The 25759-nt window shown below is 42.1% G+C and overlaps 1 protein-coding gene across 1 annotated transcript in view; it reads left to right on the top strand.

The window, feature by feature from the left end:
• The window catches only part of SIL1 (SIL1 nucleotide exchange factor), a 230843-nt gene that overhangs the window by 127231 nt on the left and 77853 nt on the right, over positions 1–25759 (top strand). The window contains exons 4-5 of the mRNA XM_032250522.1: positions 3211–3319; positions 12000–12099. Coding sequence (XP_032106413.1) covers positions 3211–3319; positions 12000–12099 — 209 coding nt within the window. The remainder of the gene's footprint in view (positions 1–3210; positions 3320–11999; positions 12100–25759) is intronic.

Here is a 25759-nt window from a genome sequence, read left to right as displayed (position 1 = left end):
GAATTTGGGGGGCTTTTTTTTTTTTTTTTTTTTTTTTGGTATATCCACAGTGTTGTGCAATTACTGCCACTGTGTAACACCAGACCACTAGTGGTCAATCCTCATTCCTTCCTTCCCGCAGCCTCTGACAGCCACTAAGCTACTGTTTCTATGGATTTGCCCATTCTGCACACTTCATGTAAAATGAATCATATGATATAGGCTTTTTTCATATCTGGTTTTCACTTGTTTCAAGTTTTCAAGGTTCATCAATGCTGTAGGATGTATCAGTATTTCTTGCTCCTTTTAATGGTAAATAATATTATATGGATATACTACTTTTATTTGTTTATTAATTGATGGACATTTAGGTTGTTCTCACATACCCAATATGATAGTATTAGAAGGTGGGGCCTTTAGGAGGTGTTGAGGCCCCATGAATAGGATTAGTACCCTTATAAAAGAGACTTGAGGGTACCCTCTGGTCCCTTCCATCACGTGAAAACACTTAGAAGGCACCTTCTATGATGCACAGGCCCTCACCAGACACTGAAACTGCTGATGTGATCTTGGACTTCACAGTCTCCAGAACTATGGGCAACAAATTTGTATTGTTTATAAATTACCCAGTCTTAGTTATTTAGTTATAGAACCCCTAACGGACTAGGACATACCCTAAACCTTTAAGCCATTATACCAGATGCTTTCGGTTCCCTGCCCAGACCCCCTGGGATCTCCTTTTTCTGTAGGAGATATGTCCTCCCCAGCTACTGTGGGGGCTCAAGACCCTTGTCACCTGCTCCTGGACCCCTCTGGGGAGCCAAAACTTCCTTGCCCAGAGCTGCTGCCTCCACCACTCTGGTAGCCTGTGGCCTCTGACTGCTTGGAGGGGGTAGGTGGGGGTACAGAATCCTCCTTGGGTTTTCATTTCCTGTCACCTGGAGAGTACCACTCAATCAACCGTGTGCACATGAAGCCCTAACCGTTTCTTCTCCATGGGTGTCTCATCCCTCTTGGACCAGAAGGCTAGCAGTGGCATGCTTTTCTCATGATGATAGCAGACTATTGAGACAGCCATGCAAGCACATTTCAAACATCTGTTTGTGGCCCATTTGCCAGCATCCCACTGGCCAGAGCATGTGATAAGCAAAATCCAAAGTCAAGGTGTGGGAAGGTACACGCTGCAGTAGCAGGAACTATAAAGTCATGTGGCAGAGAGTGCGACAAGCAGGAAGGAAGAAAATTGGTGATGGTGTTGCAGTCTACCACAGATTACCCCCTACACCAGAAAACAAGAGTTGTTATCTGGGTCCTAGCCTGTGACTGAAATCAGTGACAGTCCCAGTGGGAGTAAAAATTCAAGCATGAGGTGGCCTTACTCAATATGGACAGGGCTTCTGCTTAATATGGACAGGGCTTTCTCAGGCTAGGATACTTAGCCTTGGGATCAGCTCCAAAGGAGCCAGTGGTGGGAAAACAGACATTATTTTCTGCCTGTCCCCTTGCTCTCCATCCCCCTGACTTGTTACTTGTATGTATCTTGTGGCTTCTGTTTGCTTTGATTTGCCCTTCCCCTGTGTTCTGGTATATTTTCTTCGTTCGCAGGGGCTCTCAAAGGATGCAGGTCAGATTATGCTATCTGTCTAACTTGGACATTTCCCCAGTGGAGTAGAAGTACTTGAAATACAGCATTTCCTGTTGATTTTGCCACTGCTGCTGCCATTATGTGTTTAGTATATTTTAAACGAGCACAACCTGTATTTTGAGTTAATGGTATTGTGGTTGCTCTTGCCCCCTGTTGTAGCTTATATGACGGAAGTAATTTTGGAATTTTCCTCAAATAAAATAAGTTGATTCACATAAGATGCTAGTCGCTTCTTTGGCAAGCTTAGCACACTATAACCTATTGTGTCTGAAGCTTATAAACTCATATACTTTATTCTTTTCCATTTCTAACTTGGATCAAAAGTTTGAAAATGTAAAATACTATTGTAATTATTACTAGTATTAGTACCATTATTGCTAAAAATAACTATTAACATGACTAATTACATATGTTCATGCCATAGAGAACTCAATAGTTCTCTATGGGGCTCCCAGAATTGTTGAATTCTTGCCTGTATCATTATCCTTCTTGAGTTTACCTGATTATTCAAGAGAACTTGTGCTGTGTGCTTCCTTGGGAGGAATTTTTTCTGAAAGCCATTGATTTGGGTTCTTAAACTTAACAGCAAGGCAATGCTGTCCTCTGGCAGGAAAAAGCAGAGTCCAAGTTCAGGTGTCAGAAGCACCATCTTTGCTTCAAATCTCCAGTCTTCTGAAAAGCGTTTTCCCTGAAATTCTCCATCCCTACAGCAGTTCCATGAATGAATGAATGAATGGGTGTAGCATTCCATTTATAGTAAGTGCTACTGCACAGTTGCTTTTTAACTATTCTTGAGTAGTTTTGTGCGGTGCTTAGTAATAGCCCATCCATTCACAACGTTTGTTTTTCCGGGCTGTGGATCAGCTCCATAGATAGGTGGGTGTAGGTTTTCAGTTTCTCCTGGCTCCACTCCCTGCCTCCTTGGCTTGCTCTGTCCTCTTGTCTTCCAGTCTCTTCCTTCTTCCTTTTCATAACATTAAGTGCCACACATTTTATGTGCCAAGCTCTGGCCTAAGGGCTGGGAAATCAAAAAGGAGGAAATGCAGTCCCTGTGCTTAACGGAGGAGAGAGCCTCATAGAAAAAGCTTAATTAAATAGATGAAGGTGGTGAGGTGTAAGCTGGCTGGGATGGCAAGCTGTCTGGGGTTCTGTGGGACTGCCTGTTAGGGGAGGGGCAGGAAGGGTGTCATGGAAAAGACAGTAATGTAGCATGTCCTGAGGAGTCAGTAGGTATCTGCCACTTACCTGCTGCACATAACACAAAGCTTTTATTAGCTCAAAAAAACAGAGTAGCTTAAATATGCAGGTTCTAATTGGGGGACATTGGTCTCTAGATTCAAGTGTGTATCCTCTTGCCCATCTTACCTCATTTCCTTACAGATTTCCTTATAGATTAGAAAAGTGAGTATATGTGAGTGGTATGTGTGTTTCAGGGAGAGAGATGGCTAGACTGAAGAGATAACTGAACACAGCTGAGTTGCGTCTTCATGAACTACTAGTAAGTCCTGTTGGCTTGTTAGTTGGCCATCCCTGTGACCTTCCAAGGACCCTGTACCTCATGAGCCTTTTCTCTTCTTGGTTTTTAGGGCAAGCTGTCCCTGCAGGATCTCATGTACGGCTGAATCTTCAGACTGGGGAAAGAGAGGCAAAACTCCAATATGAGGACAAGTTCCGAAATAATTTGAAAGGCAAAAGGTACAGTGTCAGCCCTAGGGACTGGAAGGCTAAGTAATGACGTTGATTTTGTAATACTGAAAATGTTATCCAAATCATGTGCCTTTTTTTTTTTTTAATTTGAAATTTAGTAGCATAGAATTTGTGATAAATCTGTCAGGGTTTTATGAAAGTTTACTTCTATAGTCTTTGGAAAGAAACAGTTTGCAAGGCAAATTGATACTTTAAAAAGGGCTGTAGGGGGAATGCTTAACCTGCTTTAAAAATGAAGCTATTTTTCCCAGTACTTTAAGAGCACCCATTTGAATCCCAACAATTAATGCGCTGATTACAGATGAGTCATCTATTCATTAAAACAGGCCTGTTAGGCCTTCTGCTTTGCAGTAATACTTCCTTGGTGAACAATAAAATTGCATTTTAAAGTCTTTAATTCAGACTAACTTTTCCTCTCATTAGTCAGTATTAAAACAGGCTTTCTTACAGTGTAAAAGTAGAAGCTACTGCCATTCTCCACTGGCTACAGGTTCCCTTATTTCTTTTTTTTTTTTTTTTCCTTTTTTTTTCCCTTATTTCTTAATAACCAGGTTAGATTATTCAGTTTGAGAGAATTCAGTGTCTCTGTTTTTCTTTTGGTTGCCTTGAATCAGCATGCTTTCTTTGCTTGATATTTCCCGAATGAGGGGTAAGGAGGTTGAGGCATGGAGTTACAGTGGTTGCTGGAAGTGTGCAGTTTGAAAGCTCAGTAGAAATACCAGCCATGAAATTTCTAACACAGCGCCCAGCAAATTATGGCCTGTGGGCCATATTGGGACTGTGCCCTGCTTTCGTTCAGCCTGCAAGTGAAATGGGTTTTTATATTTCTTAAAGGTTGGGAAAAAAATCAAAAGATAATATTTCATGACTCATGAAAATTTATGAAATTCAGAGTTTAGTGTCCATAAAGTTTTAATGGGACATAGCCATCCTCATTTGTTTACATGTTGTCCAGGGCTGCTTTCTTGCTACAATGACAGAGTTTATTAATTGGGATGAACCCCATATGGATCACAGAACCTGAAAGAGTCCTGTCATGATAGACAGTTTGCTGACCCTGTGCTAAAACATGTAAGCATTGGAAATTATTAGTTATGGATTGAGTGTGGTTAGTGTTACACAGTCCTTGGGTGATGATTTTTAAGAGAGAGGGTTTTGCTTTGTTGCCCAGGCTGGAATAAAGTGGTGTGACCATAGTTCACTCAAACTCCTGGGCTCAAGCAATCTCATTGCCTCAGCCTCCTGAGTAGGGTGGGATTACATGTGTGTGCCACTTTGCCTGGCTAATTTTTATTTTATTTTTGTAGAGACAGGGTCTCACTTTGTTACTCAGGCTGATCTTAAACTCCTGGACTCAAGCATTCCTCCTGCCCTGGCCAACCAAAGTGCTGGGATAAAAGATGTGGGCCACTGTGCCCAGCCTGGATTTATAATTTAAACAGTATTTTGCAAGTTGGGTGTGGTGGCTCACGCCTGTAATCCCAACACCTTGGGAGGCCGAGGTGGGTGGATCACCTGAGGTCAGTAGTCCGAGACCAGCCTGGCCAACTTGGGGAAACCCTGTCTACTAAAAATACAAAAATTAGCTGGGCATGGTGGTGGGCGCCTGTAATCCCAGGTACTCAGAAGGCTGAGGCAGAAGAATCGCTTGAACATAAGAGGAGAAAGTTGCAGGGAGCCAAGACTGTGCTGCAGCACTCCAGCCTGGGCGGCAGAGCAATACTCTGTCTCCAAAAAAAAAAAAAAAACTGAAACAAAAATCCAGTTAGATGTAAGTCAGAAGGAGGCTTTAGAGACCACTTCTTACCATAGTCTTTTCCTTGACATGCCTGTCAGAAGGTCACTAGGCCGATCCATGTATACTTTTGTCAGGTGGCACTCACCCCACAAAACAGCCTGTTCAGTTTTAGACAGTTTTCACTGTTGGAAAATTCTATACTTTATATTAAGATAGAGGCATTTGTTCTCCTTGCAGTCACCCCAAATTGGGAAAGATCTTTCATCTTCCCTTATCCCTCCAGGTAGGCCTATACTTGGAGTGGCCAGGTCAGACAATTACTCTTTTCTTATAACCGTGTAAGAAATAGTCAGCTGTCACTGTCATGGCCCCTGCCAGACTTCTTTCATCTGCAACACACACACACACACACACACACACACACACACACACACACACACACTCTTCAGTGTCTCAAAGTACTTTTAGGAAGTCTTTTCTCACATGTAATCCAAGTCTTATTTTCTGAAGAAAAAAATATATTTTTTTCTTAGTTTATGAATGTTGAGTTAGGGGCTGGGCACAGTGGTTCACACCTGTAATCTCAACAGTTTGGGAGGCTGAGGCGGGTGGATCATTTTAGCCTAGGAGTTCGAGACCAGCCTGGGCAACAGGGTGAAGCCCCGTCTCTACAAAACATAAAAAAATTAGCTGGATGTGGTGGCACATGCCTCCTGTAGTTCCAGCTACTCACAGGGCTGAGTTGGGAGGATCACTTGAGCCCAGGAGGCAGAGGTTACAGTTAGCCAAGGTTGTGCCACTGTACTCCTGCCTGGGTGGCAGAGCCAGACCCTATCTCTAAAAAAAAACAAAAAAAACAGAACACCAAAAACCAAAATTAGCTGGGTGTGTGGTGTGTATTATGCCTGTAGTCACAGCTACTCAGGAGGCTGAGGTGGGAGGATCACCTGAGCCTGGGGAGGTTGAGGCTACAGTAAGCCATGATTGTGCCACTGCACTCTAGCCTAGGCAACAGAGTGAGACCCTGTCTCAAAAAATAAGCAAACAAGTAAAATAAATATATAAATAAAAAATAAAGAAAATCCCTTTACAAAAATAATACTGAGTTTGGAATTTGATTAATTCTGAGTTTATTTGTTGGTTTTTATACTACAAGAAGTTACTTCCTGATTGTAGATCATCAGTGTGAACACTTACTTCCTTGTCTGTTACGCATATGTTTTTTTTTTCCCCCATTTATTTTATTGCATTTTATGTTTTGGGGTACATGTGAAGAACATGCAAGATTGTTGCATAGGTACACACGTGGCAGTGTCATTTGCTGCCTTCCTCCCCATCACCTACATCTGGCATCTCTCCCCTTGTTATCTCTCCCCATCTCCCCACCCCCCACCCTCCCTCCCCTATTTCCCCCCAACTGACCCCAGTGTGTAGTGCTCCCCTCCCTGTGTCCATGTGTTCTCATTGTTCACCCACCTATGAGTGAGAACATGGGTGTTTGATCTTCTGCTCTTCTGTCAGTTTGCTGAGAATGATGGTTTCCAGGTTCATCCATGTCCCTACAAAGGACACAAACTCATCATTTTTGATGGCTGCGTAATATTCCATGGTGAATATATGCCACATTTTCCCTGTCCAGTCTATCATACTCATATCTTTTAAGAATAGACAGCAGAGCCATCCATGTGATCTGTAGAGACACACCATAAGAGAGAAATATTTGTCCCTGCTTCTGCCTTTTTACTTTCCTACTTTGGAGAGTTTCTGAGGACTCTGCCTGGAAGGCCCCCAGCATATGCAGGACATTTCTTCTTCCTTCTCAGCATTTATAGCTAATGGCAAACCTATCTGAATAGAAGTCCAGAGGTATTGACAAGGTGGCGTGAACATTCAGTGCTGTGAGCTCAGTCAGCCTTTGGTGATGACTTCCTACTTCTGGGATGGAGCTCTTCCAATTCCATTTCATGGTACCTTCCTGGCCCCTTAGCACTGGAATGGGAACAGAGGCCTAAGGGCAGGGACAGTTCGCTGAACTTGTTACAGTATTTGCTTACCCCCTTATTCTGTTTTAGAGGACAAAATCCATAGCTTTCCATGAGATTGCCAAAGAAGTTAGTGATACCACAGAGTTAAGAACCACTGGCCTAGAGTGAGATGGGGACAGTCCGTTCATCCAAAATTTGTGGCAGTCTCTCTACTATTTTTACTGGTTGTGTGGCTGGCCACATAGCTACCTACCTAAAGCTACAATGCTTGTGGGCTCTAAAGCTTGGGACAGAAGACCCTGACTCTGGCTTGTCTCAGAGGGTTCCTTTAGCACTGCCTTACTTCAATGCATAGTTGGCTCTTAGCAACAAGTTTCTACTTGCTATTTATGCTTTAGGCATTGCCATCTCTAGTGGTTTTAGTCCATATCCCTGTCATATCCATAGTACATCTCTTTTTGCCCTGGAATAACCAGCATCTCTGACTCTTCCTCCTAGGTTTGGAGGACTGAGGGTAAAACAACATTCAAGTTGTGCCATCTTGGGTTGAGCATTTACCAAGGTCAAATATGGCATGGTGGTTAAGAGGTTGGGCCAAGGATAGGGCCATTCACTTCCTCCATTTATTTATTTCACAAAAACCAATTGAGTGCCCATGTACCAGGCATTGGGATATAGTAGTAAACAAAGCAGTCTCCATAAAGCTGGCAGACAGAAAACCAGGTATATAAGTACAGAAGTAAGATATTATCTTGTCATTACTGATAGTTTGCTGACCCTGTTCTAAAACATGTAAGTATTGGGAACTGATCATGGATTAATTAGCCCCCAAAGGGAGGAAGGAAAGGAACCAATGTGGCTGATCTCAGAAACCTTCCAAAGACTAGAATGGTATCCTCTCCAAGATCCCTGGAGCTGATCCAAGCCAAAGACATGCATGAGAGGAGATATCTGCGGCGGCGGCCGGGGGTGGGGGGCAAGGTGTTTACCACTAGCACTCAGTTAAGGGAGAGGTAAGAACAAGGATGATATGGACAAAAAGAATAATTGGGTTAGGTTTATAGGTTTAGGAATTAGGACATTGCAGGCAGATGGAACAACAGGAAGTCCCAGGCTTTATCAAGGAAAAGGCTTTGTCAAGTATGAGAAGCAAGAAAACAATCAAGGTGATGAGGAGAGAAGAGAGAAGGAAGGAAACCTATACGAGATGAGATTGGAGTGGTATGTGGGGGCCAGATCATGTGGGTTTTGAGGAACATGTTGTGTGTTCTTCATTGTAATGGAAAACCATGGAAGATTTTTTTCCCCCCAAGACAGAATCTTGCTTTGTTGCCCAGGCTGGAGTGCAGTGGCACTATCTCAGCTCACTGCAACCTCTGCCTCCTGGGTTCAAGCAATTCTCCTGCCTCAGCCTCCCGATTACAGGGTGCACACTACCATGCCTGTAAAACATACAATAATTTTTATATTTTTTTAGTAGAGATGGGGTTTCACCATGTTGGCCAGGCTGGTCTTGAACTCCTGACCTCCTGATCCACCCACCTAGGCCTCCCAAAGTGCTGGGATTACAGGTGTGAACCACCATGCCTAGCTGCCATTGGAAGATTTTAGGCAGAAGGGTGATTTAGTTGCTGTGTGTCTGGAGATGAGATTGAAGGTAGACGAAAGAAGACAGAATCAGGATGTCATTTCAGTGGATCAGGTAGGACATAATGGTGGCTTAGTCTAGGGTATCATAATAGAGAATGAAGGAATTTGGAGATTTAATTTGGAGGTAGAACCAAGAAGACTTGCTTATGATTTTGATGTAGAGATAGAAGGAAGGTGCAGGGAGGGGCATGGATTGAAGATAAAGCCTTATTTTTGAATTTGAGCAACTGGTGCTTGTAAGTACTATTTATTGAAATAGAAAATTTGGGAGAGGGACAGATTTACAAGGAACTATGTTTTAGATGATTATCAAGAGCTATGTTTTAGGCTTTACTAAGTTTGAAGTACTTGTTAAATATCTGAGATACAGATCTATCAGGGAGTTGTGCAAGAGTTGGGCTGGTGCTCAGGGGAGAGGCTGGGCTAGAGACGTAAATGTGGACATCACTGGCAGACAGGTATTTAAAGTAACTAGGGGAGGATGTCAAGGTGGAGAAGATTGCCAGGGTTGAACTCCAAGCCATTCCAGGCTATGTGGCTCAGGTAGGAGATGGGGAACCAGCAAGAGTTAGACAGGAGTAAGGAAGAGGAAGAGCCATGGATTGAGGTAACAGAAGCGAGGAAAGGAGAGTGTCTTTTTTTCTTTCTTTCTTTCTTTTCTTTTCTTTTTTCTTTTTTTTTGAGACATGGTCTCACTTTGTCACCCAGGCTGGAGTAGTACAGTGGAGTAATCTTGGCTCGCTGCAACCTGGGCTCAAGCGATCCTCCCACCTCAGACTTCCGAGTAGCTGGGACCACAGGCACATGCCATCATGCTTTTTTTGTAGAGATAGAGTCACTATGTTTCCCTAAATGGTCTTGAACTGCTAGACTCAAGCAGTCTTCTCTCCTCGGCCTCCCAAAGTGCTGTGATTACCAGCGTGAGCCACCACACCTGACTGAGAGGTTTTCAAGAACAAAGGGTGACCTGTGCAAATGCTGCTTAATGGTTGAGGAATATGAGTGAGTGAAGAAGGGTCTATGGGATTTGGTCATCAGTTATTGGTTATTTTGATGAGCAGTGTGAGTAGAGTTGTGAGGACAGAATCCAGGTTACAGTAAATGGCAATATAGGCATTAAAAAGTTGGGGATAGTGAGTGAAAATAATGTGTTCATAAAGTGTTACTCTGATTGAGAGCAGGGAAATGGTAGGATAACCAGAAGAGACTGTGGGGTCAAAGGAGAGTTGACGTGCTGATGGAAATAATCCAGCTGGAAGGAGAAATTGATGATGCAGGCAGGAGGGAGTGGTGTAATTATGGGAGTTAAAGGTTTTGTAAAGACAAGTGCAATCTGGAACTAAGTTTAATAGGAACAGGGACACTCATCCATTATAATAGGAAGGAAAGTGGAGAACATAGACTTAGGTGCAGGTTGACTTGTAGAGCTGATCATGGGAAAATGAAGTTTTAATTTATTTTTCATAGTGAAGAATGAAGTGAGAACACCACGTGCCTGTTTGATGTGTGTGCCTGAACTTGAGTGCACATGTGCATGCTTGTGTGTATGTAGTTGGGACTGAGAGTGGGTGACGAGAGATGGCTTTAGAGAGTGAGACTTGAAGCATAAACAGAGATACACAGCATAATGGGATTAGTCCTGACCAAGTCTTAGAGGAGGGAGGAGGTGATGTGCTGAAGATATGGTTCCTGAATACTTAGCTCCCTTTTGGGTGTGTGGGGTGGAGCAGTGTTATCCTCTTGCACTGGCAGTGGATGATGCTCTGTAGGCAGAGGGATTCAGGATTCTCCCCCTACTTTGTAGGATTGTGATAACGATTTGAATGCAATATTCCTTTTAAGGGACTAATACACTGCTTAACACATGGCTAAGTGCTCAATAAATGAGTTACTAGTTATTGTTAATTAATTTAGGAGGACTGAGGTTTAGAGAAGAAGAGTGTTTTTCTCAGGGTCCTAAAAGGTCTCTAGGAAGAATGAAAGCCTTAGTACATGAGACCTGAGGCCTGCTGGAATCTCAGACTGTGAGACTGATGAGCCCTTCCTGCCTAGAGGAGAGCAGGCCAGTAGCCCCTTCCTCCTCACCTCTGAAATCTTGTGGGCATTCCAGGATACATGGAATCCTGAACCCAATGCCAGCCAGCCAGTCTTGTTAAGCACAGTCCACACTCCACTCTTCCCTTTGTCCACATCTTTCTTGTGCTTACCGCTGTTCATTGAACTAAAATGAATGCTAGTGGTAAAACCTTGCTCCCCCATGATGGATGTCTTCTCTCTGGTCAAGATGTATAGCTGTGGCTTGGATCAGCTCCAGGGAATTTTGTGAGGAGACCAGTCTGGTCTTTGGCAGGTTTCCGAGATTATAGCCACATTGATTCCTTTCCCTCCTCCCCTTGGATGCTGGCTGTGGAAGGTGGCTGACCTTGATTGTACTCCTTAGTATCTCAAATCCATTCCTTTGTCAGGTTGAGACATACCTCCTGCCTTTCCTCTATGCTCAGAGATTGGTCTTATGGTGTGAATCTATCCAATTTGTTTTTGTGAAGACAGGCTGTCTTGTTTAATCAGGTCAGGCACACGCTGTAGGGCTCAAGGCCCTGTTGTCCCCTTTCATGGAGAAATATATTAATAAATAAGGGTGCCTGTTAATTCCTGTGTCTCTGCCCACTGCTGTCTGAGAGGTCCTGCCCTGGCAGTGTGCTGAGGGAGGAGCATTGCACAGATATTCCAGGCTTATTTCTGCCTGAGAAGTTGGCTGAGAGCCCTCTGTTTGTGGTTGGCTTTTGTCTGCCCCATGCCATTTCTTCCTCTTTCATGAAATGATCCAATTCTCAGCTGAGCCTTTCCTCTTCTAGCTTCAGGGTAAGGTTACTTTGTTAGACCCCTGGCTGACTGAAGGGAAAGGCATGATAGTACACTCAGTTAGAGCTGGCCTTGCCTCACTTACCTTAGGGTGCCATTCACCCAGGGACATTTTCTTTCTTGGGGACTATGGTGCTTCCCTCTTATTTTTTTTTGAGACAGGGCCTGACTGTTGCCCAGCTGTGGGAGTACAGTGGCACAGTCATAGTTTACCACAGCCTTGAACCCCTGGGCTCAAGTGATCCTCCTGCCTCCAATGTATCTGGGACTACAGGCATGTACCCTCACATCCCAGTTAATATGTTTAAATTTTTTTTGTAGAGATGGGATCTTGTTATTCTTCCATTGTGGCCACTCAGAGTACTGGGATTACAAGTGCGAGCCACCAAGCCCAGCCATGCCTTCCTCTTTACTCTCAGTTTTCTTTGAACAGGCTGGATATCAACACCAACACCTATACATCTCAGGACCTCAAGAGTGCACTGGCAAAATTCAAGGAGGGAGCAGAGATGGAGAGTTCAAAGGAAGACAAGGTGTGTGATGATTTTTCCCGTGAGTATAAGCCTGCAGGATGGCCTTGTTTTTGCAGAGAAGGGAATCATTTTTATGGGAACTCTTGCAATAAACATGGGATAATAATGTTGTAAAATAATTTAAAGAACCATTAATGACAAATAAGAAACACTTTTAGGCCGGGCACGGTGGCTCAAGCCTGTAATCCCAGCACTTTGGGAGGCCGAGGCGGGTGGATCACGAGGTCAAGAGATCGAGACCATCCTGGTCAACACGGTGAAACCCCGTCTCTACTAAAAACTACAAAAAATTAGCTGGACATGGTGGCGCGTGCCTGTAATCCCAGCTACTCAGGAGGCTGAGGCAGGAGAATTGCCTGAACCCAGGAGGCGGAGGTTGCGGTGAGCCGAGATCACGCCATTGCACTCCAGCCTGGGTAACAAGAGTGAAACTCCGTCTCAAAAAAAAAAAAAGAAAGAAACACTTTTAGATGATATTTAAAAAAAACAGTGCTGGGAGCATTTCTGTTGTGGTTTAGTGTAGAATTCTGTTTGCCATCCTGTTTTTTCAAACAGCTCTCCATGTTTTGAGAAATCAAGGCACTGAGCAGGGGTAGCCATTCTCTCCATTATCATAAGCCTGAGTGGAGTGAGTGGATTTTACAGCCCAGATCTCTGCCTCACTTACACTTGGATTAGGCACAACCTTGTTCCAAAAGAACAGAGGAGCTGGCCCAGGAAGCAGGAAGCCCGAGTCCTTGTCCTTGTCCTTTGAACATGTAGCAAACGTGTTTCTTCTGGGCCTCAGGTTCTTTAAATTTAAAACATGGGGCTGGAACAAGAGGACGACTGAGGGTTCCTCTAGCTCTAAATTTCTCCACAAGCTAAGAGATTGAGAGGAGGAAAAGGTGAAGAATTATAGCCCCTTGGCCATGCCCCTAATGTCTGGGAGGGTTCACAGGCAGGTCTATACCAGGAAGAAGTCTTACTCTTAGATGGATCATGAGCTCCTAGAGTCATTTCTCTGTATTTCTGTTTGAGTCCTGTTAGTTTTTGAAAGAAGCTTCTATGATGCTGCCTTGGAGACCTAAGTTCTCCCTCCCTCTTCTCCTTATAGTCCTTATTTGTATTTTTTTTTTTTTTTTTTTTCGAGATGGAGTTTCACTCTGTTGCCCAGATAGCCTTGTTGTTTGTGCTGTGGCACGATCTTAGCTCACTGCAAGGTTTACCTCCCAGGTTCAAGTGATTCTCCTGCCTCCTGAGTAGCTGGGATTATAGGTGCCTGCTACTACACTCGGCTAATTTTTACATTTTTAGTAGAGATGGGGTTTCATCATGTTGGCCAGGCTGGTCTCAAACTTCTGACCTCAAATGATCTGCCCACCTTGGCCTCCCAAAGTGCTGGGATTACAGACATGAGCCACCGTACTCGGCAGTCATTTACCTTTATTTATCTCTTTACTCCTTCCCCTGATCCGAGGTCGTATCTTAGAGAGGCAGCATTAGGTTCTTGACAGCTTGTATATTCCTGGAAGAAGCCGTAGGTTCTTCTGATCTTTTAGAAGTAAATATTTCTGGGAAAATGAACCTCTTGAGGGCTAGGAAGCTGGTGTTTACCTGTTTAAGATGTGTGAAATACGGGCCCAGTCTCCATATCTTTACTCATCTTACCAAAATCACTTCTCCGACACGCAGAGTGTATGTGATGTGGCACAGTGGCAGCAGCAGTGGGTGAAGGAAGGCAGTGCTTGAAATTGCATCCTACCACAGATGTATTAGCTGAGGAGCTGAGTAGAAGCACATCTCCTGCCTGGTATAGGTGAGGCCAGGAGAGGAGTGCCTGAGTACCTGGGTGCCTGGGATTGGTCAGGGCTTTGGCTCCTTTCCACTCACTCGGTACCATGTGGGACTGATGGGAACATTAACAAGTCAGCTTCTTTTTTTTTTTTTTGAGACGGAGTTTCGCTCTTGTTACCCAGGCTGGAGTGCAATGGCGCGATCTCGGCTCACCGCAACCTCCGCCTCCTGGGTTCAGGCAATTCTCCTGCCTCAGCCTCCTGAGTAGCTGGGACTACAGGCACGCGCCACCATGCCCAGCTAATTTTTTGTAGTTTTAGTAGAGACGGGGTTTCACCATGTTGACCAGGATGGTCTTGATCTCTTGACCTTGTGATCCACCCACCTCGGCCTCCCAAAGTGCTGGGATTACGGGCTTGAGCCACCGCGCCCGGCCTAACAAGTCAGCTTCTGTTCAATGTCTTCTCTGTGGATGGAGGATCCACTTAACCCCTTTTTCTTCTCTTTGCTTTCCCTGGGAGTGTGTTTGGATTTCCTTTTCTCAGGTGATGGCATTTCCCCTACCCTAGTAATTCAATTAGTGTAGAAAAGTATGAATATTTATAAAAGTATTTAAAAATGTAAAAGCAAGAGATTACTTAAAAGTTTTAATTGTTTTTGTAATTAAAAATACTCCGTTCAGCCAGGCACGGTGGCTCATGCCTGTGATCCCAGCACTTTGGGGAGGATGAGGCAGGTGGATCATCTGAGGTCAGGAGTTCGAGACCAGCCTGGCCAACATGGCGAAACCCCGTCTCTACTAAAAATACAAAAAATCTAAGCCAGGCGTGCAACCTCCTGAGCATCTGGGAGCGTGGTGGCATGCCCCCAGATGCTCAGGAGGTTGAGGCAGGAGAATTGCTTCAAACTGGGAGGTGGAGGTTGCAGTGAGCTGAGATTATGCCATTGCACTCTGGCCTGGGTGACAAGAACGAAACTGTCTCAAAAAGAAAAAAAAAAAAGTCCTCTCCCCTTGCAGGGAGATCCCAGTATCAGCACCAAAATGTAAGACCCCAGCTCCTGCTCATTTGCACCAGCTGCCCACCTCTGATATCTGGCTATCATACTCTTTCCGTGATGCTGTGGAACTTAGGTTGTTAGCACCGTCATTGAGGTGCTAAGTCCTGAGGTCCTTCTCCTGCTTTCATTTGGAGCCCATTTGGACTGACTCAGCTCACTGCCAGTGTGCTATCCGAGCTGGCTCTGGGGTTGGCAAATAAATGGATTTTAAATTGGTTAGATAGTTTCTTACATATCTTAAGCTCCTGGCTACAGATGCCATTCTTTTTTTGTTTATTAATCTTTAAACCTAGCCTATGTGGTGTCTTACAAGTACAGGATAATGCTTTTGTGATTTATATATATAATAGTATCAGATATTCAGCTATATCCTCTTGATTAAATTAGTGGGTTTTTGGGAATTTGATGTTTTGGGGGAGAAGAACATCAATTACATTGTATCCATTGGTAGCTTAGTAGGTTTAAGTGAATCAGTCTTTCCCGAAGTTCCTTGGTTCTTGGAAAAGCTCTCTCTCTCCCAGCAGATTTGGGTTGTTATTGTTGAATCTCATCTACTTACCCCTCTATTTCCCTACAAATTGCTTGATGGTTTTATGTTTTATTATGTCAGCTATTGTTCACCTGTATTCTATAAATTATTGTATTTTAAGATACGGCCTTCTTATGCTTTCGTTTGTCGGCAAGATATAATAGACTAATTTCTCCCTATTCCCCCAGCTAAGGGTAGCTAAAAACCCTGGACATAATACTAAAAGCAAATTTAGGAAGACTGTAAAACACTGTCAGAAGGAAGCAGACTGGCTAGGGATCTTGGAGCTTGAGGAATGACATGGCAGTGACTTCCTTGGATTTTCTTTTTGTCCCCTATATATTCTAGACTGAGTGTTGACAAATCCCACATTCTGGAAATGTCAACTGGTGCAGATTTTAAAAAGTTATAAGAAAAGCCTGCTATTTCTAGACAAAGAATTGAGCAAAGCACATCCTAACAGGACAGAAACCTTATTTACAATACCTGTCCTACTCTCGCCAAAGATTATGAAAATCTCCCCACCTCACTTAGTGCTAGTGCAGTGGACATTGAATTGGGGAGTCTGGACTTCTACCTCCTATCTGATGGTAGTAGCAAGCTGTACTCTGATTCCTCCACTGGGGTCACTGGAAGCCAAATGGAGAGCCTGAACTCATATCCATTCCTGATAGCAAAACAGTGGTAGAAGGCAGTGCTCTGCTTCCTCCACCAAGATGGTGTCAGTGGGAGTTGAGCAGAGAGCTTGACTTTTCATCCTCCGCCCCGTAGGTGCTCTCTGCTTCCCCTGCTGGTGTATTACCAAGAGAGGCCAATCCTGATTTTCCATCCCCTATCTGACAGTAGCAGGCTGCTTATCTTGCTGGAGTGGTGAACTTGAATATCTGTCCTCTGCCTGGCAGCACCAACATGTTTTTTTACTTCTCCCTGATGACATGGTGCCAGCTGGGGTGAATGAAGAGTCTGTACTTCCATCCCCAACTCAGAGGCAATGAGACTGTAAGGCAGCATTCTGCTTCCTTCTCTGGGGTAGGGCCAGTGGAATAAGTGAGAAGTATGAACTTCTATCCTCAGGCCAGCAGCAATTAAGCAGTGCTTTGATTCTGCCACCAAAGTGGTGTCAATAGAGGACCAGGGAGGAACCCAGACTCCCACTCCCAGTGGCCAGCATCCAGTGGTGGCAGGTGAAGCTGTTACCCCTTCCAACTAGAGAGTAGGGGTAGGATTTGGCAGAGAGGGGAGCTAGAGAAAGGGATTTTGCATATGAAGTCCTAGACATACCCTTTAGTTATTTTTCCTGATCCCCTCCCTCTTCCCAGCCTCCACCCAATAGGCCTCATGCAAGAAACTGACCAGAATTAATACAACAAAGTTTAGGAACTCAACTATAGTGTGGAATGCTGCCCAGGTTTTTAGATTGGCCTCTGGGTAGCACACAAAGGAAGCAGACCAGAATAGCACTACAATGCTCTGAAAACTAAATTGTCATTGGAGCCACAATCCACACAAGTAAGCTAGAACCAGTATATTAACCCTAAATAGGATGGCTACCAAAAAAGATTAAGTAGGATCTGCAATCTTATAACTTAATACCCAAAATGTCTAGGATATAATTAAAAATCATTCCTCATAACAAGAACCAGGAAAATCACAACTTGAATTAGATAATCAACAGATGCTGTTATGAATTGAATGTTTGTGTCTCCCCCAAATTCATAAGTTGAAGCCCTAACCCTGCAGTGTGATGTTGTTTGGAGGTGGGACCTTTGAGAGTCAATAAGTTTAGGAGAGGTCATGAGGGTTGGGCTTAAAAGGGATTAATGTCCTTAGAAGAATCAGAGAGACCAGCACTCTCTCTTTCTACCATGTGAAGACACAGCTAGAAGGTGATTATCTGTAAGCCAAAAAGCGGACCCTCACCGGAAACCACATTGACTCTTACCTTGATCTTGGACTTACCCAGTCTTCAGAATTGTGAAAAATATAAATGTCTGTTGTTTAAACTACTCAATATATGGCATTTTGTTATGGTAGCTTGAGCAGACTGAGACAAATGCTAACACTGTCATGACTCAGAAGTTGAAATTATCTAACAAGAATTTTAAAACAACTATTATAAAATCACTTCAACAAGCAAGTATGAACATTCTTGAAACAAAGTCTCAGCAAGGAAACAAGATATAAAAAAGAACCAAATGGAATTATAGAACTGAAAAATATAATAACTAAAATTTTAAAAGTTCCCGGATAGGCTCAGTGTCAGAACAGAGATGACAGAGAAAAGAATCAGTGAACTTAAAGACAGATAAATAAAAAATATACAATCTGAACAACAGAAGATAGATTGGAGAAAAAAAATAACAGAGCTTTGGGGACTTGGGTACTGTAATAAAAGATCTAACATTTGTGTCATTGAATTCCAGATGGAAAGTAGAAAGAATATGGGGCTAAAAAATAATCAAGAAACAATGGCTAACAAATTCCCAAATGAGATGAAAGGCATAAACTCACAGATTCATCAAATGAATCCAAGTGAGCTCCAGACAGGGTAAACTCACAGAAATCAACACCAAGATGCATCACAGTTAAACTTCTGCAAACTAAAGACAGAAAAATCTTTAAAGCAACTAGAAAAAAGCAACACAACTATAGGGTAATAACGATTGAGTGATAGTGAATTTTTTATCTGAAACTATAGAGGCCAGAGTATGTGGAACATTTTTCAGTTGCTGGGAGAAAAATGAACTGTCCACACAGAATTTTATAGCCATGAGTATCTTTCAGGAGTGAAGGGGAAATCAAGACACTTTTAGAGAGAGGAAAATTAAGAAAATTAGCAGACCTACCCTAAAAGAATGACTAAAGGATATTCTCCAAATAGAATGAAAAAAGAACAGAAAGAAACTTGAAGTATCAGGAAGAAAGAACAAACAATGAAATGAATAAAAAATAGGGGAAAATGCAGCCTATTATTTTCTTCTTGAGTTTTTATTTATTTTCTAATTTTTAACTTTTAAGTTCAGGTTTGTTACATAGATAAACTTGTGTCATGGGGGTTTGTTGTATAGATTATTTCATCATCCACATGTTAGGCCCAAGTACCCATTAGTTATTTTTCCTGATCCCCTCCCGCTTCCCACCCTCCACCCAATAGGCCTCAGTATGTGTTATTCCCCTCTACGTGTCCATGCATTCTCATCATTTAGATCCCACTTATAAGTGAACATGATATTTGGTTTTCTGTTCCTGCATTAGTTTGCTAAGGATAATGGCCTCCAGCTCCATTCATGTTTCTCTAAAGGATAGATCTCATTCTTTTCCTATGGCTGCATAGTATTCCGTGGAGTATGTGAACCACATTTTCTTTATCCAGTCTATCTTTGATGGGCATTTAGGTTGATTCCATGTCTTTGCTATTTTAACAAATCTGATAAAAACAAACAATGAGGAAAGGATTCCTTATTCAATAAATGTTGCTGGGATAACTGGCTAGCCATACACAGAAGATTGAAACTGGACACCTTCCTTACACCATATGCAAAAATGAACTCAAGATGGATTAAAGACTTAAATGTAAAACCTAAAACTATAAAAACCCGGGAAGACAACTTAGGCAATACCATTCAGGACATAGGCACAGGCAAAGATTTCATGATGAAGATACCAAAAACAATTTCAACAAAGGCAAAAATTAACAAATGGGATCTAATTAAACTAAAGAGCTTCTGCACAGCAAAAGAAACTGTCAATAAACAGACAACCTACAGAATTTTACAAACTATGCATCCAACAAAGGTCTAATATCCAGCATCTGTAAGAAACTTGAACAAATTAACAAGAAAAAAATAAAACCATTGAAAAGTGGGCAAACTGCTGAAGTTCGACCCTAATGAGATCAAAGTTGTATACCTGAGGTGCACAGACGGTAAAGTCGGTGCCACGTCTGTGCTGGCACTGGTATCAATGCTGGTATCTGACACTGGCCCCCAAGATTGGCCCCCTGGGTCTGTCTCCAAAAAAAATGTTGATGACATTGCCAAGGCAACTGGTGACTGGAAGGCTCATAGATAGGAAGAAAATCTCCAAATATTCAAGTCAAAGAGGAAATCTCAGGGGAGATTAAAAAAAAAAAAAAGATATATTGAACTAAATAAAAATGAAAACGCAGCTTATCAACATTTGCAGGATACAACCAACTAAAGCTGAAAGAGAAATTTGCTTATATTAGAGAAGAAGTAAGGTCTTGTATCTATAATGGAAGGTCCTACTAAGAAAAGATGATCAAAACAAGCTCAAAGCAAGCAGAGGGAAGGAAATAAAGCGAAGAAATCAAGCCGGACATTGTGGCGCATGCCTGTAATCCCAGCACTTTGGGAGATGAGGTGGGCAGATCACAAGTTCAAGAGATCAAGACCATCCTGGCCAACATGGTGAAACCTCGTCTCTACTAAAAATACAAAAATTAGCTGGGCATGGTGGCACGCACCTGTAGTCCCAGCTACTGGGGAGGCTGAGGCAGGAGAATCGCTTGAACCCAGGAGGTGGAGGTTGCAGTGAGCCAAGATTGTGCCACTGCACTCTAGCCTGGTGACAGAGCGAGACTTCATCTCCAAAAAAAAAACAATGAAATTGGAAACATAAAAACAGTAGAGAAAAATTAGTGAAACCAAAAGGTGATTTTTAAGTCTCTATCAAGACTAAATAAATAGGCACAGCGGCTCATGCCTATAATCCCAGCACTTTGGGAGACTGAGGCGTGAAGATCACCTGAGGTCAAGAGTTCAAGACCAACCTGACCAACATGGTGAAGCCTCTTCTCTACTAAAAAGATAAATATGAACATTGCATGGTGGTGTACTCTTACAGTCCCAGCTACTCGGGAGACTGAGGCGGAGAATCAGTTGCGCCCACGTGGCAGAGGCCGCAGTGAGCTGAGATTGTGCCACTGCACTCCAGCCTGCACAGCAGAATGAGACTCCATCTCAAACAAAACAAAACAAAACAAAACAAAATAAGACTGACAGACACATAAAGCACTAAGATAAAAATTGCTTATATCAAGAATGAAACCAGGAATATCATTACAGGTCCTGCAAACATTAAAAAGAAAATACAGTAAGAGAATACTATGAACAACTCTATGCATATAAATGTGATAACATGCATGAAATAGTATATTACCCAAATTTACCCAATATGAAATAATATGAATAGTCCTATAACCATTAAAAAAACCTTGACTTTGTAGTGAAAAACCTATAAAGGAAGTCTCCAGGTTCAGATAGTTTCATTGGAGCTATCGATCAAACATTTAAAAATAACTAGCATCAGTTCTGCACAATTTCTTCCAGAAAATGTAAGGAGAAACACTTCCCACCTTGTTTTATGAGGCCAGTATCACACTGACACCTGAACCAGACAGAGTGCAAAATAAACTACATACCAACATTCCTCATGAACATGGAAGCAAAAATCCTCACCAAAATTTAGCAAATCAAATCCAGCAATATGTAAACAGAATTATGCATTATAACCACATGAGATTTATTACTTGAATGCAAGGTTGGTTCAGTGTACAAAATATAATCAGTATAACCCACCATATCAGTAGGCTAAAGAAGAAAAATCACATCATATGTCAATTAATACACGAAGAGCATTTGACTATGTTCAGTACCCATTCATGGTAATAACTCAGAAACCTAGGAATAAAAACCTTACCTGATAAAGAACATTTACAAACAGTCTTCATGCAATATTATACTTAACAGTGAAAGACTGAATACTTTGCCATTGAGATCAGAAACAAGGCAAGGATGTTCACTTTCACCACTCATTCAACACAGTCCTAGCCAATGCAGTTATGCAAGGAAAGGGAAAAATTATTTCATTTTCCAGATGACATGATTGTCCATGTATAACTCCCAAAGAGCCTCCAAAACAAAAAGCCTTCTAGAATTAATAAGTGAGTTTACCAATGTCACAAGATATACAGACAACACAAATCAACTGTATTTCTATATACTAACAGAATATTTGGAAACTGAAATTAAAAATGTGTACCATTTACAGTTGCTCCTCTAAAAATGAAATATTTAGGAATAAATGTAATGAGACAAATACAAGATCTGTATGCTGAAGAGTATAAAAGTTGGGTGAAAGATGATAATGAAGTTAAAGAAGATTTAATTAAATGAAATGAGTGACATACTGTGTCCATGGATTGAAACATTCAACATAAAAAGAATGTTAATTCTCCCTAACTATCTGTAAGTTTAGTGCAATTTCTATCAAAATTCCAGCAAGATTTTTTTGTAGATTAGCTTAAAGTTTGTATGGAAAGTCAAAGGAACTAGAATAGCTAAAAGTTTAAAAGAAGAAGTGGAAGAAAACACACCACCTGATTTTAAGGCTTACTCTGTAGTTACAGTGATCAAGACAATGTGGTATTGGTGGAGAGAAACAATCATAGATCAATGGAACAGAGTAGAGAACCCAGAAATAGACCCACGCTAACACACCTGACTGATAATTGACAGGTGCAAAAGTAGTTCAATGGAAGACAAATAGTTTTTTCAGCAAATAATGGGCATCCATAATAAAAAAAAATGAGCTGTCATCTAAACCTCATACCTTTAAAAAAAATTAATTCATTTTTTTTAAATTTTTATTTATTTATTTATTTATTTTTTGAGACGGAGTTTCACTCATGTTACCCAGGCTGGAGTGCAATGGCGCGATCTCGGCTCACCGCAACCTCCGCCTCCTGGGTTCAGGCAATTCTCCTGCCTCAGCCTCCTGAGTAGCTGGGATTACAGGCATGCACCACCATGCCCAGCTAATTTTTTGTATTTTTGGTAGAGACGGGGTTTCACCATGTTGACCAGGATGGTCTCGATCTCTTGATCTCGTGATCCACCCGCCTCAGCCTCCCAAAGTGCTGGGATTACAGGCTTGAGCCACTGCGCCCGGCCATAAAATTAATTCATTATTTGATATATTCTCTGGAGTTTTTGGCAAAAGAAATTAAAAAAAATAATTCAAAATAGATCATAGATTTAAATGTAAAACGTGAAACTAAAAAGAATGAAAAACTTTTAGAACCAAACATAGGAGAAAATCTTTGGGAAGTAGGACCAGATGAACAGCTCTTATGACGTGGCACCAAATGCATGATTTATAAAAGGAAAAACTGATAAATTGAACTTCACCAAAATTAAAAAGTTTTGTTAAATGCCCTGTTAAGATGATCAGAAGATAAACTACTGGAAGGAAATATTTGCGTATCATATACCAGCAGTCCTCATTTTATGTTATGTAGAATTGTAAAAATGTGCACACTGAAACTATGCAAAACAGTCTTAATCAATGGAAAAACTATGATTGTTCCATGATCTTTAAAATGTTTTGCCAGACATTAAAACAACTACATTTCTATTGGTTATAAACATATATAGAAATGAAAAAGCAATACTAATATTTAGTACACTGTAATTTAAAACATTAGAAACATTTAGAATTATGCTGGACACAATAGCTCACACCTGCAATCCTAGCACTTTGGGAGGATCAACTGATTCCAGGAGTTTGAGACCAGCCTAGGCAACATAGCCCAGAGATGGTCTATGTTTTCTACAAAAAATAAAGTTTTTTCTACCAAAAAAAAAAAATCTACAAAAAAAATCTTGCTGGAATTTTGATAGAAATTGCACTAAACTAGTAGATAAATTTAAGGAGAATTCCATTTAATTCTTTTTTTATTTTTTGAGACAGGGTCTCTGTTGCCCAGGTGGGAGTGCAGTGGCAGGATTACAGCTCAAGTAATCCTCCCACCTCAGCCTCCCAGGTAGCTGGGACTACAGGTGTGTTCCAGCATTTCACACCAAAAAGTCAAAAAGTACAATTTTTTTTTTTTTTTTTTTTGAGACAGAGTCTCGCTCTGTCACCCAGGCTGGAGTGCACTGGTATGACGTTGGCTCACTGCAGCCTTTGCTTCCCAGGTTGAAGTGATTCTGCTGCCCCAGCCTTCCAGGCAGCTGTGATTACAGGCATGTGCCACCATGCCTGGCTCCTTTTTGTATTTTTGATAGAGAAGGGGTTTCTCTAGGCTGGTTTCCAATTCCTGGCCTCAAGTGATCCTCTCACCTTGACCTCCCAAAGTGCTGAGATTACAGGCATAAGCCACTGCACCTGACCAAAAAATACAAATAATTTTTGTGTTTTTTGTGGACACTGGGTTTCGCCATGTTGCCCAGGCTGGTCTTGAACTCCTGAGCTCAAGCGATCCACCCACCTCAGCCTCCCAAAGAGCTGAGATTACAGATGTGAGCCACCACACCCAGTCAGTTTTTTAGTTTTCTGGGAAAACTTACGCATTAGCTAAGCATGATGACATGTATCTGTAGTCCTAACTACTCAGGCTGAGGTGGGAGGATCACTTGAGTCCAGGAGAGTGAGACTGCAGTAAGCTGTGGTTACCACTGCACTTCAGCCTAAGCAATAGCTCGAGACCCTGAATGCAAAAAAAAAAAAAAAAAAAAAAAAAAACTATGACATAGAGCAAGCATCTTTTCTCTCTTGACTAATTACCATACTTCTTTCTAAGTATGAATGAGCCTCCAACATTTCACCCTTTGTACTTTCAATGTTGTGAGATTCTCAGAGAATTACTATAATGTGAAGTTTGTTGCCAGTGTCATTTCATCCTTTTTATCACTTTCCTAATTTGTGTCTGTAAGTTTGCCTTTGCTAAGTTCCTCTGTTTGCACATCCAGAGCTTATCAAACAGTGGCAGTGTTAACATTTCCACAGTCAGCCATTTCTTCTGTAACTCCATGTACATTCAATTCGAATTTCATTGGCAAAGTTACCACCTTTCATTTGTTTGCTGCTCTTTTATCTTTGCTGGCCAGTACTCTGTTTAAAAAATATAATTTAAAAAATATAAATACAGATGGAATCTCACTATATTGGCTAGGCTGGTCTGGAACTCCTGAGCTCAAGTGGTTCACCTGCCTTGGCCTCCCAAAGTGCTGGGTTTTTAGGCGTGAGCCACTGTATGTATAACATTTTTTAAATGCCAGAAATATAAAGATGGAGAACAAATTAGTGACTACCAGGGCACAGGGATGTAAGAGAATAGAATGGGAGGATAAAGCGTAGCTGTAAAGGAGTAGCACAGGCTGGGCACAGTGGCTCGTGCCTGTAATCCCAGCACTTTGGGAGACCGAGGTGGGTGGATCATGAGGTCAGGAGATTGAGGCCATCCTGGCTAACAGTGAAACCCTGTCTCTACTAAAAATATAAAAAATTAGCCAGATGTGGTGGCGAGTGCCTATAATCCCAGCTACTTGGAAGGCTGAGGCAGGAGAATCACTTGAACCCAGGAGATTGGGGTTGCAGTGAGCTGAGATCTCACCACTGCACTCCAGCCTGGGTAACAGAGCAAGACTCTGTCTCAAAAAAAAAAAAAAGGAGTAGCACATAGTAGATTTTGTGATCATGGTGGGACAGTTCTTTAGCATGATTGTTCTGGTAATTAGATAAGTTTATATCTCAGGTAAAATTACATAGAATGATACACATACATGTAAAAACTGGTGAAATTTGAACAACTTGTATAGTCAATGGTATTGTACCTATATCCTTTTCTTGATTTTTTATTTATTTTTTGTAGAGATGGAGCTTCTCCATGTTGGTCTGGCTGGTCTCAAACTCTCGACCTCAGGTGATCCTCCCACCTTGGCCTCCCAAAGTGCTGGGATTATGAGCGTGAGCCACCGTGCCCGGCTCTTTTCTTGATTTTGACATTGTAGTATCTTTATGTAAAATGTTAACATTGGGGAAAGCTGGATGAAGGGTATATGACACTCTCTGTACTATTTGTGTTATTTCCTGGGAATTTATAATTATTTGAAAGTAAAAATTGTTTGTTTTTTGAGATGGAGTATCGCTTTGTCACCCAGGCTGGAGTGCAGTGGTGTGATCTCGGCTCACTGTAACCTCCGCCTCCCAGGTGCAAGCAATTCTCCTGCCTTAGCCTCCTGAGTAGCTGGGATTATAGGTGTGTGCCACCACGCCTGGCTAGTTTTTGTATTTTTAGTAGAGATGGGGTTTCACCATGTTGCTCAGGCTGGTCTCAAACTCCTGACCTCAGGTGATCCACCCCCCTCAGCCTCTCAAAGTGCTGGGATTACAGTGGTGAACTCCTAGTCCTGGCCAAAAAGTTTTGGTTTTTTTTTTTTTTTTAAGGCCTTCTTGAGAGCCAGGCACACATCGTTTTTGTGAGACAAATGT

Source organism: Sapajus apella, unplaced genomic scaffold (genome assembly GCF_009761245.1).
Source record: "Sapajus apella isolate SASKATOON/1434 unplaced genomic scaffold, GSC_monkey_1.0 scaffold71, whole genome shotgun sequence".
NCBI classification, from domain to species: Eukaryota; Metazoa; Chordata; class Mammalia; order Primates; family Cebidae; genus Sapajus; species Sapajus apella.
This window is presented reverse-complemented; position numbering and strand designations above follow the sequence as displayed.